The sequence below is a fragment of the Parus major genome, chromosome Z (genome assembly GCF_001522545.3).
Source record: "Parus major isolate Abel chromosome Z, Parus_major1.1, whole genome shotgun sequence".
In the NCBI taxonomy this organism is placed as follows: Eukaryota; Metazoa; Chordata; class Aves; order Passeriformes; family Paridae; genus Parus; species Parus major.
Window position 1 is genome coordinate 43,905,336 of NC_031799.1, and position 13,284 is coordinate 43,918,619.

The 13,284-nt window shown below is 35.7% G+C and overlaps 1 protein-coding gene across 7 annotated transcripts in view; it reads right to left on the minus strand.

Annotated features, from left to right (window-relative positions):
- HOOK3 (hook microtubule tethering protein 3) overlaps positions 1–13,284 on the minus strand; it is a 93,180-nt gene that overhangs the window by 61,159 nt on the left and 18,737 nt on the right. For 5 of the 7 annotated variants that reach the window (XM_015652583.3, XM_033520251.1, XM_015652580.3 and 2 more), the window contains exons 3-4: positions 9,428–9,500; positions 1,155–1,205 (exon numbers count right to left, since the gene is read on the minus strand). In XM_015652583.3, coding sequence (XP_015508069.1) covers positions 1,155–1,205; positions 9,428–9,500 — 124 coding nt within the window. Of the gene's footprint in view, positions 1–1,154; positions 1,206–2,760; positions 3,437–3,481; positions 3,571–9,427; positions 9,501–13,284 lie in introns of those variants that run through there. The other 2 variants (XM_015652584.2, XM_033520252.1) reach the window with 2 other exon arrangements.

Genomic DNA, 13,284 nt, shown 5'->3' on the forward strand with positions numbered 1-13,284 from the left:
TTAGCAGTATCAGGTAAAATCCACCTACATATCTATATTTTTATAGTGGAGGAGGGAATGTTGAGGGAAACATAAGCAGAATTCGTAAGTAGAATCCAGATTACCTCTACTATCACCCCCAGCATTGCCTCAGCAGGAAAAATACCAAGCTAAACCAAAATCCAGTCATATTTATAAGCGTGCACTACCTTCACACAAATTAAAAATTGAAACCGCTCAGAACTTGCCTAATAGTAAAGTTTTTACACCAAAGATTTAATAATCATACATATTAACCAATTAAAAAGAAAATTGTATCACTTTGTCTTAGTAATATTAATTTTCTATAACAAAATCCTGATCTGTCTCTTTTTAGTGTTTCCAGTTATGACCAGCTTGCTTAATCATCAGTTTTCCACATTTATTTAAACATGGATACCTAATCAGTTACTGAAGATGACATCCTAAGACTAGATTTTTCTTTCTAAAATACTTCAATTTATTAATAAATAACTTCATCTCTGTAGTATTTATAAGAAGACAATATTTTTAAACAAGCAATGTCTAGAACATGCATATTATGGATTTTGTGTTGCCCCCTGATCAGATCAATTTGTCTCAAACATCACTGAAAGCGTATCTCAGCTGAATATTCACCACTAAAAGAAAAAGTACTGTCTCCTCTGGAATAATTAAGTGCTGTGTTTGCCCAAAATAAGAGAGAATGACAAGGGCTGAGTCCAATACCCCAGAATTAAAATATTTCGTTTAAAATCTTAATGTGGGAAAAGGCTAGAAATGCTCTTTACTCACTCTCCTCAAGAGAAAAGTAAGGAAAGAAGAGCATTTCAGTTGCAGAGGAAAGAAAAAAATCACAGATACATTACAGTACCTCTGACACAAAGTCCATCATCAGACTATAGTCAGTAAAGCCATCTACTCTTTACATGAGAAAATTTGTGTATCAGTCTTCCATGGAACTCCTGAGTATTCAATAAAGCAGGTGAGAAGTTTTAAAGAAGGCCAAGACTAGGGAATAGGTCATGAATCACTATATATGTCAAAATGTTTGCAAGAAAATGTCAGAATTTAACCTGCAGAGTACAACTTATTTACAAGAGCTTAACTTAAATACAGAACTCAAAAGGCAAGCAGATACAGTAAGAAGGTCTTACCTCATGGTTGTAATCCAGTATTCCTTTTAAAATTTTCTTCAGGTTGCTTACCTATTTGACAAGAAGGAGGAATACAAGGGAATATTTTACAAAGAAATGATCATAAAGTGGGTGATCACAGAAGAATCACACAAAAGAAAGATATAATTAGATCTATTTACCCACAGTTAAATTTAGAATCATGAAAGTTATGCAAGAGGCCATTATGATCAGACTTCCAGATGTGATCACAGATCTTTATTAATGCATAGAACCCTTTTAAATTTATGAAAAATATAACATTGTTTTGGACAGGCTTTAAATCAGATTCTACAGCATGAACGATTTTAGATACTTATTTATCTTGGTATTATCTTTGCATCCAGAAGTTGAAACATAAATTTCCTCCCTTCTTCTCTTGAAGTATCCTAGTAATCTACTTTCTGCAGAGATAAACCGCTTCTTCCAAACCAAAACTAGCCACTGCTGAATATCATCCTTTATTCCCAACCCATAAAAGATTAATTTGTTATTTTTCTCATTAATTATTCCTCTTAGTGCTTTCATTTTTGTTCTTCTCATCCTCTGTCCCCTCTCCATTTTTAGAAATGAATGTCATTCTAACAGTATCTGGCAAAATTCACATTTCTCTGTGATGACTTCACTGCTATACAAAGGTAGCTTCTGTTCACTCGAATAACCAATGGCACCACTTAAGTACGTCCTCCTGTACAGAATAAGGTCACATTTCTCTAGTACTGAGTATTGCTCCCTTCCCAGCAAAAATCTATTTGCATCAAGTCTCTGAAAATAGCGCGTTTAAAATTGTAAAAAAGCCCATTGGTTTTACAGGTGAAATTCAGACGAAGAAAGAAGACTTCGCTGAAAGTAACTGCTAAAGATTACCACCAGTTACTGTTCAAGTATTTAAGAAAACAATTTAGATAATAGAAGCAGGGCACTGTTTCCTGGGACACAGAAGCAGCTGAAGGAGCTGGAGTTGTTTAGCCTGGAGAAAAGCAGGCTCTGAGGTGACCTTATCACTCTTTACAACTCCCTGAAAGGAGGGTGTAGCCAGACGGATGTAAGCATTGTGAGCATTTTTAAATTAAAATCACTTAAACACGAACAGTCACCTTCTTCTCACAGGTAACAGGAGATGAGACAAGAGAAAATATCTTCAAGTTTTGCCAGGAAGAGTTTAGTCTGGGTATCAGGAAACATCTCTTTATCAAAAAGGGTTATCAAACATTTTAACCCAGGACATGATTAAGTCACCATCTCTGTGGTGTGCAGCGCCATGTAGATGCGGTACTGGGACATGACTTACTGGTGGACTTGGCAGTTTATGGTTGGATTCTATGATCTTAAGGATCTTTTCCAACCTTATGATTGTATGACTGAAGTTTAAACAGGATCTGCAAAGACTAAAACTGATAGAAACAAGATCCACAAAGTCCTCTCACTGAATGCAGTAGCCACAGCAGCAGACTGGAACTGCAGTGAAGGGAGAGCGAAACCTCTCAAGTTCTAATTGTCTTTGAAGCCCACAATAAATTCTACATTCTTGACTGCATTCTACAAATACGCAGTTAGGATATTCTGTCCACTGACAGAAGCTATTTACCTTTCAAATGACCTGATGGCTGTTAGGAAACGTGATGCTGAAATCCAGGGACAAACTCAACACTTCAACGTGGTCAACAAACAAAATGGGGCGATGAAAGTAGATTCCAAATTCAAGAAAGGAACAGGATACACACACGAAAATATTTTTTGCTAAGTAAACCAAAGTGGTTACCTGACTCCTATTAATCTACTCCTTTTGGAAACATGTGCCAGAAGTTGATTCCTTATTAAGATATAGGAACATTCTTGACTGTGTCCATAATCACTGAATTTTAAGTAATATAAGAAACAAAAAATCGTTTGAACCTGAAAAGTGACACATCAAATACCCTGACAACCTAGAATGAGAACTTGAGATGCTACATTATAGCACATAAAGCAGAACATTTACTATCTCTCCCATAATGGCATAATAGGAAGTTTACACCCTCTACACTAAAGCACGGACTTTTTCAGTACTATTACACGCAACACAGCATGGTTCTGTGAGAGGTGCAACTACTTCCTAGGTGTCTGCCGAAGAGCAACCAAGACCACCATTCAAAGGCAATGCACAATCATTAACCAAATCTAATCATAACCAAAGTCTGCAACAGATTTAAGAATTTAAAGAAATTAGGAGATTTTATTTTTATGTCAAATCACCACAAAAGATAGCGCACTGATTGGAATATTATTTTCAAACTTGATTAATTAAAATCTTCTGGTTTATAATTTACCTGAGTCTGCTGCAGAAAGAGCCACGCAAGGGTCATGTTGCAGAATTTAAGTCCAGTTTACCGATGAGAATATTGTGAGGAACCTTGAACTTGAACATAATCCCAAAAAATATGAGAAACCAAATGGAAACCTGTGAAATACTTCTTTTGCCCTCTTCTTGTAAGCATTTTCTAATTCAAATCCCTTAAACACAAACAGTCACCTTCTTCCATGTAACTTTTATAGCGCTTAGATTTGAGATACTGGAACAAACCAGTATTGATTAAAATTTGTCACGAAAATGAGCTTACAGGCCAGCATCCTTGAAAGAAGAGAACAGCAAACAAACTGAAAATCTTTTGAAGAAATCTTTGCAGTCCTATTTCATCCCACTGTCAATCAACAGTACCCGAGTAGCCTGCTTTCAAGAAGTAACTGTACCATCTTCTTATGTGGCACATAATCAGACAGCTGTGAGGTTGAAGCAGCTTTTTTATACATTTCTTTTAAGATTAAGATTGACTTAAACTTAATCATGATCTTCAGTATTACTCAGACAGCTCTCAATTTTTTTTCTAACTTGCTTGCAGTGAATAAACTTAGATGGTTTTACTGCCCCTGGCAGAGACAGGATCATCAGAGGGAAACTAACACTAATATTTTGTACTGTGAAATTTAACTGAAGGGTTCCGGCAAGATTGTTGAGGTCAAAGCATATGAAGGGAAGACCTCAAGCACCTGAATGAAAATGAATAACAGCCCAAGAAAGTGTTAAAAACAACCAATAAGATCAGAATTCTAAGTCATAACAGGTGATGCACATAGGACAACCTAACTGTAGTTAACAAAGATCATTAAATTACGCAATGTCAGAACACAACAGACAGCATTGCCAATATAGATTAGGACTATAAAGTACTAAATCATTGTTTGGATGTCAGCCCATGACTACATGGGATGTCTAATTGTTTACATCAGCAACCTGACTTCTACCTTTTACATAAAAATATAAACTCTACCCTCCCAACACCTTTTAGCATTCATCCCTGCAGCCATATTCCTGCTGGAAAAGATGTGAAGTTTACTGGGGTAAAAAAAACAACAAACTACAACTACGCCTTACTTCACCTCAGAAATTTGTTGCAATTCACCACAGATGGACCATTAATATTTCTAGACAAACCTCTATCCATTTTCAATCTCTTTACCATCTGGCCTTTCTGGTTTACTTTCTCAATCTCTTATTATGAATGACAGGATATCTGCATCCACAAAGGCAACCTGAATATTCTCACTCATTCTTTGAACACCTAAGTTTCACTAATACCCGCACCAGAGTTGTGTGGGTATTCTCTAGATTAAATTATCATTATCCTCTCTGTAAACAGCCATCTTGGCTGTAGTATAGCACTACATACTAAGGAGACAATGCTCAGTATGACACTGACCCTCAATACCCAGCATTAACCTGATAAACTGACTGGAATGAAAGCAGAGATTATGTGATCTGCCAACACCACAGGACTTAATAGTTGCTTGTTTTTCTTCCTATTTTTCTTTTATTCTCACCTGTCATATAAAAAATCTCTGTTTAATTACAATTTACTTACTGTTTATCAGGCTTGTAAGGGCAGTCTGTCCAGATTTCTCTTTTTACTAATATATTGTGCAACAAAGGGAATGACATGAGCAATAGAAAATGCCCTTAAGCTTGTGAAACAAGGGAGCATGGGTTATCTAACTTCTTGGTTTCTCTCCAAGATTATGACAGCCAGTCTCCAAGTCTGCATTGTCCTTACATCACATGTGTGACTGAAACCCTGTTTGTGCTGAAGGCTCTGTGTAAAGTAGCTTTTCTTTTTTTATTTCAGATCTCGAATAACCTCTGGAAATGTTGCTAGGTCACACTTTCAAGTTGTGTGGGAATTCTCAACCAATACGCTTCAGATATCTCATTAAGGTACATTTTCACCCTTTAGCAATTAACCGTTAAAAGGTGGGGTGAGGTGTGGGTGGGCATGGGGGTGTGGGTGGGTGCGTGCACTGCTTGTATCACTCTCACAGGCATTTGGTTTCTGATTTAAACTGTATTTTGCAGGAGCATGTCTCATCTCTGACTATAGATGGAACCTAGAGAAAGGCTAGGTAGTGAAGGCTCAAAAAGACTAACATAGATTACTACTATAAACACCAATAAAATTATACTTTAAACTGATGCTATAGTCTGAATGCTAAATGAAAAGTTCAGAAGAAAATGTCAGAAATCAAGCTGAACAATGTGTTTCCTTCCCTTCCTAACCTTCCCACACTGAATAGAAGGTAATGGGGGGAAAGGGAGACAATTCTATGCCATCCCTCAGACAGCCAACAGTTTATTCTGTAATTGCCAAAACTGATGTGGACATATCAAATCAGCAATTTCTTTCTTGAATAGGGAATTTCATTCCTGCAAAATTTTGGCCAACTATTTTCTAAGCTACTCTTCATTTTCAGTATAGATTTTATGTTCAAGATGTCATCTTCCTCAGCCATGAAATACTATATTGTACATCATTTAGATCTGGACTATATAGAAGTGTTCATGGTACATGAGGAAAAAGAGAAAGAGTTAATGTCTTTTTTTTTTTTTTTTGTAAATCATCATAAAATTGCAGATAAGGCACCAGTGAAAAGCTTTGTGTTGCCCAAGGGAAAACACATACTATGTGCAAACATGTACATACATATGTACAAATGTATGTACATATATATGTACCCATGTATGCTATGAGCATGATATTTTAACCCTGGAGAAATAACATTTCTCTAATAAATATAGTAGACAAAGATCTAGTCAGCTTTAAGAACCAGAATGCATGCTGAATGATTCCTACTTTGCAAGCTCCCAAACTCCCCAAGTTTTAGCATTTCCCTTTTTCTTTCCTGTGCATTGCTCAATTTCTCAAGCCTGGCAACCTGCCCTGAAACTAAGAATTTAAAAAATATCTCTGTGAGTTTGGGTTTTTTTAATAGTACAGCAACAGCAAAAACATTGCAGTTATCAGAAACTGAAATGCAAAAAAAAACAAACTAACCAAACCCATGCCTTCCCTGACCCCCTCCAAAAAAACCAAACCAATACAAAACAAAAAACCAAACAAAACAAACAAACAAAAAAAGTCAAAGCAAAACAAAAGAAACCGACTTGATTTTTCTCCATACAGGACAACACACAATTTAAAATTAACGATCACATCACTCATTACCTTCTTCCAGGTATTCCAGGTAAGAAGGGACAGGACAAGAAGAAATGGCCTCAAGTGGCACCATGTAAGTTTTAGGTTAAATATTAGGTATATGATTTTCACAGAAGGGGTTGTAAAGCATTAGAACAGACTGCCTAACAGAATGGTAGAGTCATCATTCATGGAACTGTTCAAAAAATGTGCAGATATGGCACTTGGTGAAATAATGGGTTGTGGTGACCACAGTGGTGGTGCCAAGGTGACAGGTGAACTCAAAGGTGTTTCCCAACTTTAACAACTCTATGATTCTATAATTTTCTGAATACTTCTATGAGCAGTGGTTAGGTGGGCTGTACAAGACTTACAATAATCTCTACCAGCCCTCCTTTATGTGGTTCATGATACCAAGAGCTTGATTTGGTATCAGCAAGTGGTGACTGTTATACCAGATGGCATCAGAGGCAAATAATGACCGTGTTTAGCAACAAGAAAATAATGCAGTTCATTACCACAACATTTGAGATAATACAATTATTACTTCTCATGGCACTTACAGTATGAAGTAAAAGATCTATTTCTACAGTCATACAAGTATGATGCGCACATCTTAAATCTAGTAATGAATACACTTCTAAAAGCAGGTTGTAGTGAGTTAAGGGTCAATCTCTTCTCTTAGTTAGCGAGTGAAAGGTCAAGAGGAAATGGCCTCAAGTTCCACCAGGGGAAGCTAAAATTGGATATTATGAAAAATTTTTTCATCAAAGGAGTTATCAAGCATTGGAACAGGCTGCCTAGGGAAGTAGTTGAGTTACTGTCCCTGGAGGTGTTTAGAAAAGGTTTAGATGTGGAGTTTAGGGACATGGTTTACTGTGGACTTGGTAAAGTCAACTTGATCTTTTCCAAGCTGAATAATTCTATGAATAGAAATGCACAGACTGAAGTGTTCCTACAAGCCAGACTTTAAATGAAGGATTAGATGATAGACATTTGGAAAACTAGACTATTAATAATGCTTACATATAAAGAACAGTTGGCAAAGTATAGGATTACTTTCCTGATTAAAAAACAAGAGTTAAAGTATCACACTTGTGCCTTTTAGTATTTTTCATTAAAAGGGAAGTAGCCTATAAAAATGTATAGAAAAAGCTGAATTATACATATTTCTTAAACAAAAAAACCAAACCAAAAAAACAGTCTTTAGTTCTTGTTTACATGGACACTTGAAAAACAAGATGGAATGACATCAGCAAGAAACTGAAATTTGACCTGATGCTTTGCCAACCTCAGTCACATAAGGAAGTTACTAGATTGCTCAGCTTTTTTTTCCTTTCACACCTGCTAAGCTTTTACATCTGCCAAATTGGTGGGAGACATAAAAATAAAATATTTATTCCTCAAACTCCGTATGACAGTTATAAAAGCTGATGCTCCACATTCAATCAGCTCAAATGCTCCTATAATGAACAGTTCTCAGTTTGTTATCCCCCACATTTAACAGCCAAGACTTCAACATTCCTCAGCAAAAAAACCCAAAAAATATTTTACAGAAAAGACCTTTTATCTAACTGTTCACTTGCAATTCCATACAATTACTTGAGAAGTTCATTTATATCAAGTACTCTAGAGAAGAAGCCAAATGAGTCCTAAAGCTTTTTCAGAGATCATATCTTTTATTCACTGATCAACATATCCTTGTCAATGTACCCTCACTTTTGCTGGCAGCCTTAGTAGACAAAACATTTTAAAGCATTCCAGACTTCACACAGCTGGCCAAACAGCAGAAACCATGCTGATATATTTCCTGGCTAAGTTAAAACATAAACAACAGTAGTGTGCTCCATCTTTGTCTCAGGCAGCATTCTGTGTGTTCCTGCAATTCAGAAAGTGATGTAGACAAGCCTGTAAGTACGAGAGCATTTCACAGTTGTAGTCCTTCCCCAGATGCTAAGAATGGGTTTTGGTGGCTGGAACAAGATGGTTTTACAAGAAACAAGAACTAACAGTAAATTCTTAACTATTTTCTTCTCTCAAATTAGTCAGGCTGAAAATGAAAATTTAGAAAAGCACATAGATCGTTTTCTGAACAAAACTAGCCAAAAACCACACTAACATCTGCATGTGAGACTGTATGTTCTTCAGATTCTAAAGCAAAACGTTCCACATTCACAGTTCTTGTAAATTCTATTTCCTTCAGGTCTGCAGAGAAGTGCTAGAATGCCAAGTGATACAAATGACCCAGCAAACAGACTGCAGTTAAAAACCATGCTGAGTAGAAACACAGAAAAAACATGACTTCTTCCCTTAAAACTCAGTAGCTCTGCAGACCTGAAAAAGCAAAAGGAAGCTTTACCATTTTTCTTTAATTATATTTCTTAGTATGTTTCTATTTTTATACAATTTCTCCTCACAAAAGCTGCTTTTTTAAAAGCTACTTTCACAGTGTGCATTAAAAAAGAAAATATTCAACATTTGAAAAACAAGACGTAATTGATACACAACACTTATTTTATTATTTTCCTATTAAATCATTAAAACCTTTTTAAAAATTCAGTACATCTTTGCTAAAACTGTGCAGGACAATACAACATAAGAACAAGTAAGTGTAATTCAAATGGTCTAAAATTTAAAATACTGTCTATAAAGCAAGATCTTAATCCAGAAATGTGAGAATATTTAGACAATACTGTATATGTATAAAGAACTGAAATACAGATTCACAGACAAGCAAAGTAAGTCAAATACCTTCAGCCTCCAATTATCTCCTACTTCAGTTTTGATTCTGTTCAGCCAATTTTCATCAAAGTAAACTGGATCTCTGAAAGATAAAGTGTTTTCATTAAAAACATGTTACATAAATTGTGAGTACACATTAGTCATGAAGCTCCTATCTCAGGTTTGAATTCATTTCAATTACTATCTCTTGTATCTGACACATTGCCTGAATATAGTCATTCAAAATTGTGTTAGTACTCACTTTTCTAAGATCTTGCACCCTCTTGACAGCACAGCTTCATTTGTGTGCCATAAGCAGCTTATGTTGCTGAGGAAGCTTCTTTGTATTTTGAATGCATTTTGCCAGTTTTCCCCTCCTAAGTCCTACTTCTTAATTTCTCCTCTGGTGCTGCAGCAATATTTACTTGCATGTCTTAAAAGTGTTAAAAATTATTACTTTTCCATATATTATGGATCCCTACTATTGCACACTGCTTACAACTATTCAACTTCTAAAATAAAAGCCTGAAACTGAACAATACATATGCTGTCTTAATGCAGCAAGAAGAACCAGGAAGCATCCCTCAAGTTTTTATGACTAAGAACACACTTCACTATTTCATCTACCAAACACTATCAGTTTTTGAAAATCTCTTTTCACAGGAACCCTACCCAGATCTTTTTGTGAACACCCTTCCTCCAAAGATTTCTATCTTCTGCACTTACGACAAGGCAATCAAGAAAAAGAACAGTGTGTTTTCTTTTTTCTACTGCTTGCAGAGTATATTTCTATTGCTATGGAATTCTCCCTATTAATTTTTCTCCAAGCATCTTCCACAAACTGCTTCTTTAAGTCATCTCCTGAGATTCTCTCTCCTGCTGCCAAGCTCAAAGATCATCTAAAAAGGCTAACATTTTCTACTGCTCAGTTCAGTCAAATTTTCCCTTTATCATAGAGAATTTTGAACGCTATAATCAGAATTAAGGAGAAAGAATGTATTCCATATAACTGGTTTTAAAGGAAGAGGAAAACATAAAGAAAGGCTCATATTTCATCCAACATAAAAACTTAATACAGTCAGAGCGAAAAAACCCCACCTTTCTATTGTTAGCAAAATGCTCTTAAGAGTTTGTGCCACAATTTCAGGTGAAGTACTCTCTTTTCTGGACTTACACTGCTGCACTTGCCACTGATTACTATGAGATTTACCACTGCGGCTTTTACACATAGGATTCTGGACTGAGCTCTTTTTTTTAAAGGGCAAGATGCCATGAGATCTTTTGGCAAAACTTAAAAAAAACTCTGAATATGCCTGGAGATTCAAATAATATCTATATCATATATATTGTAAACCAGCAATTACTTCAGTACTTTTATTAGAGCCCAAACTTTGCAGCCATATTTTGCATCTGATGCACAGCACATGCTGTATTCCATCTTCTCTACAGTGTCTTTACAATGCATCAAGGTCTGCAAGCTGTATTACAACTACAATACACAGCAATGGAGGAAGATCACAAACAGCAATGTTTCTCTACTGACACATTTTCATTGCTATTTTTACACACTTTGTTACAGACTCCGGTGAAGATTACAGCATATTTCATTTCCCTTGACATGGCATCCACAAACATATATCTGGAAGAACAGCTTTAATTACTAGTTAAGTTGATGATTACAAATTGCTTCCATTCAAAAACGGTACAGTTCTAGCATAGATGACAGAAACTTAAATTACAAAATAAAAAAAGCAATATGTTATCCAGACTATCATCTGGTTTTTAAATACATGTTTTTAAATAGCTTTTACGGCCTCTCTGCCACAAGAAGATAAGCAAGCCTCAGAATGACTGATTCAAGTATATGCAGGGTCTCTGACATATAAAGAAAGTTCACCTTCAACTTTTACAAGAAACAAATAACCCTTCTTGCAAAAATCCTTAATTAAAAAGCTTTCATTTGCCTAATTTACACTAAATCACAACAAAATAATCTAATGAACTATTTAAAAGAATGATAGTTCCAATTCCATTTTAGATGTGGGGTTCAAAAAACACCCTAAAGACTGTCAAATGGGTCTTCTGGGAATTGCCAACATACAAGTAAGCTTGTTTAACAACAGACTCACAATTATGAAGTATTCATGCAGCTGAGAGAGAAAGCAGGTAGGACCTGAGCTTCCCCAGCAACAAAACCCAACAAGACTTCCTTAAAGACTGTGCCTTATAATTTTAAGGGTTGAACTTGGCCACTTATCTTCAGCTGCTTCAAGGCTTCAGTGTCATGAATATCTCAATTCCTGACATACCACTTTCATGGTAAGTAATGGTTCCCAGAAACAACGTAGGTAAGTATAAACAGCAAAATTATATTTGGACTGAATGGGTAGCTGATATTGCATATCCAGTTTTCAACAATAACAGCACTACTAAGGGCATCAGCTGAGAAACAGTAAAAAGATTTCAGAGTTAGATCCAACTCACTTCACTCTGGAAGTCTTAAATTCAGCAGAAACTAAGCAGCTTTTCTCAGCTACTACTGTAATTAAGTAACACATGGACCAGGAACTCTTTTACAATCTTGATGAAAGTCATAGGGTACCTAAACCCTTAGATATGTCATTAGACATACTTGAGGAAGGTCTCTGAGAAATAAATCTAAACTCAGTGTAGTAGTCCTCTTCCACAGATCCCGTTTGTTTTTTTTATTTGTATGTATACAAACTTCATGGAAGCATCCAAGGGTCCAACAGCTGATAAGCAATCCAGTTGAAATCAATATCATGTAATAGTGGTCAAAACAGCATTAACAACTCTTTTTAGAGAACCTTTATACAGGTTATACAGTAATTAATAGCACACTGCAAAAACGCTTTGCCAGGAATACAATAAGCGGAAAAGCAACAAGTTGGGTATCAACATGAATCAAATCTAGAATGATTACCCTTTTCCTTAACCTAAATCACCTACCATTACAATTTTCTTTTTCTTCAAAAGTCTAATTAAAGTTCATTACTAATACCAACAGCAATGTTCTCTCTGCATAACAAACTACTGGAAATCAAACCTGAAATAACTTTTCCACAAAAATTTCTAAACAAATTTTTTAAAAGGGGCTTCCAGATGTTAGGTCATTCACAGTACTTGTTTCAAACAAGTCTCCCTTCACTATATTTTTGGGGGTCAGGATTCAATCAAATTCAGAATTATTCAACCACCTTCGGCCATTTCATTTGGAAGCAACAGCATTCTTCTTAAAGTGTTTGAAAAAGCATCACATAAGCAAATACCAAAATGTGTGGCAGCTAAACTATCAGAAAACTGACTGTACAATCTTCATTACCATGAGATGACTTGTGCATGAACTATAATGAATTATTTTGAATTAGTAAGTTCCTGAGCCTAGATCCAAACTTATATAACCTCTTGAACTGGATAACTTTCAGGTTTAGAAAGGTATTTGTGTATCAGTTGATTGCTGCCTACTATCTCAGTAGTACTGCAGCTAACTGGGACTTTTCTTCAGAGCACAAGATACTTATGCTGTTGTTAATGCTTTATCACTTCATGTGATGTTTTCAGCAGTGCTCATTTATACCATCTCCATCTTATTTTGTATGCAAATTTTCCTTTATTTAAGCAATCATCTCTCCGCATTACAGATGCCAAGAGACAGAAATACTCTTCTGAAGAAAACCAACCCACAGAGCATGTAGTATAACTCATGATTATTACTCATTTTAACAGTGGTACAGTAAGCTGTTTCAAAAAATGTGTTTACAAAATTTCCCTCCCCCAGTGATATACAAAAGCATGACTTTTGTGTTTCTATGTGTCAAAAAATAGAGTGTGTGTTGCGAGGTATAATATAGCAAATGAATAATTCA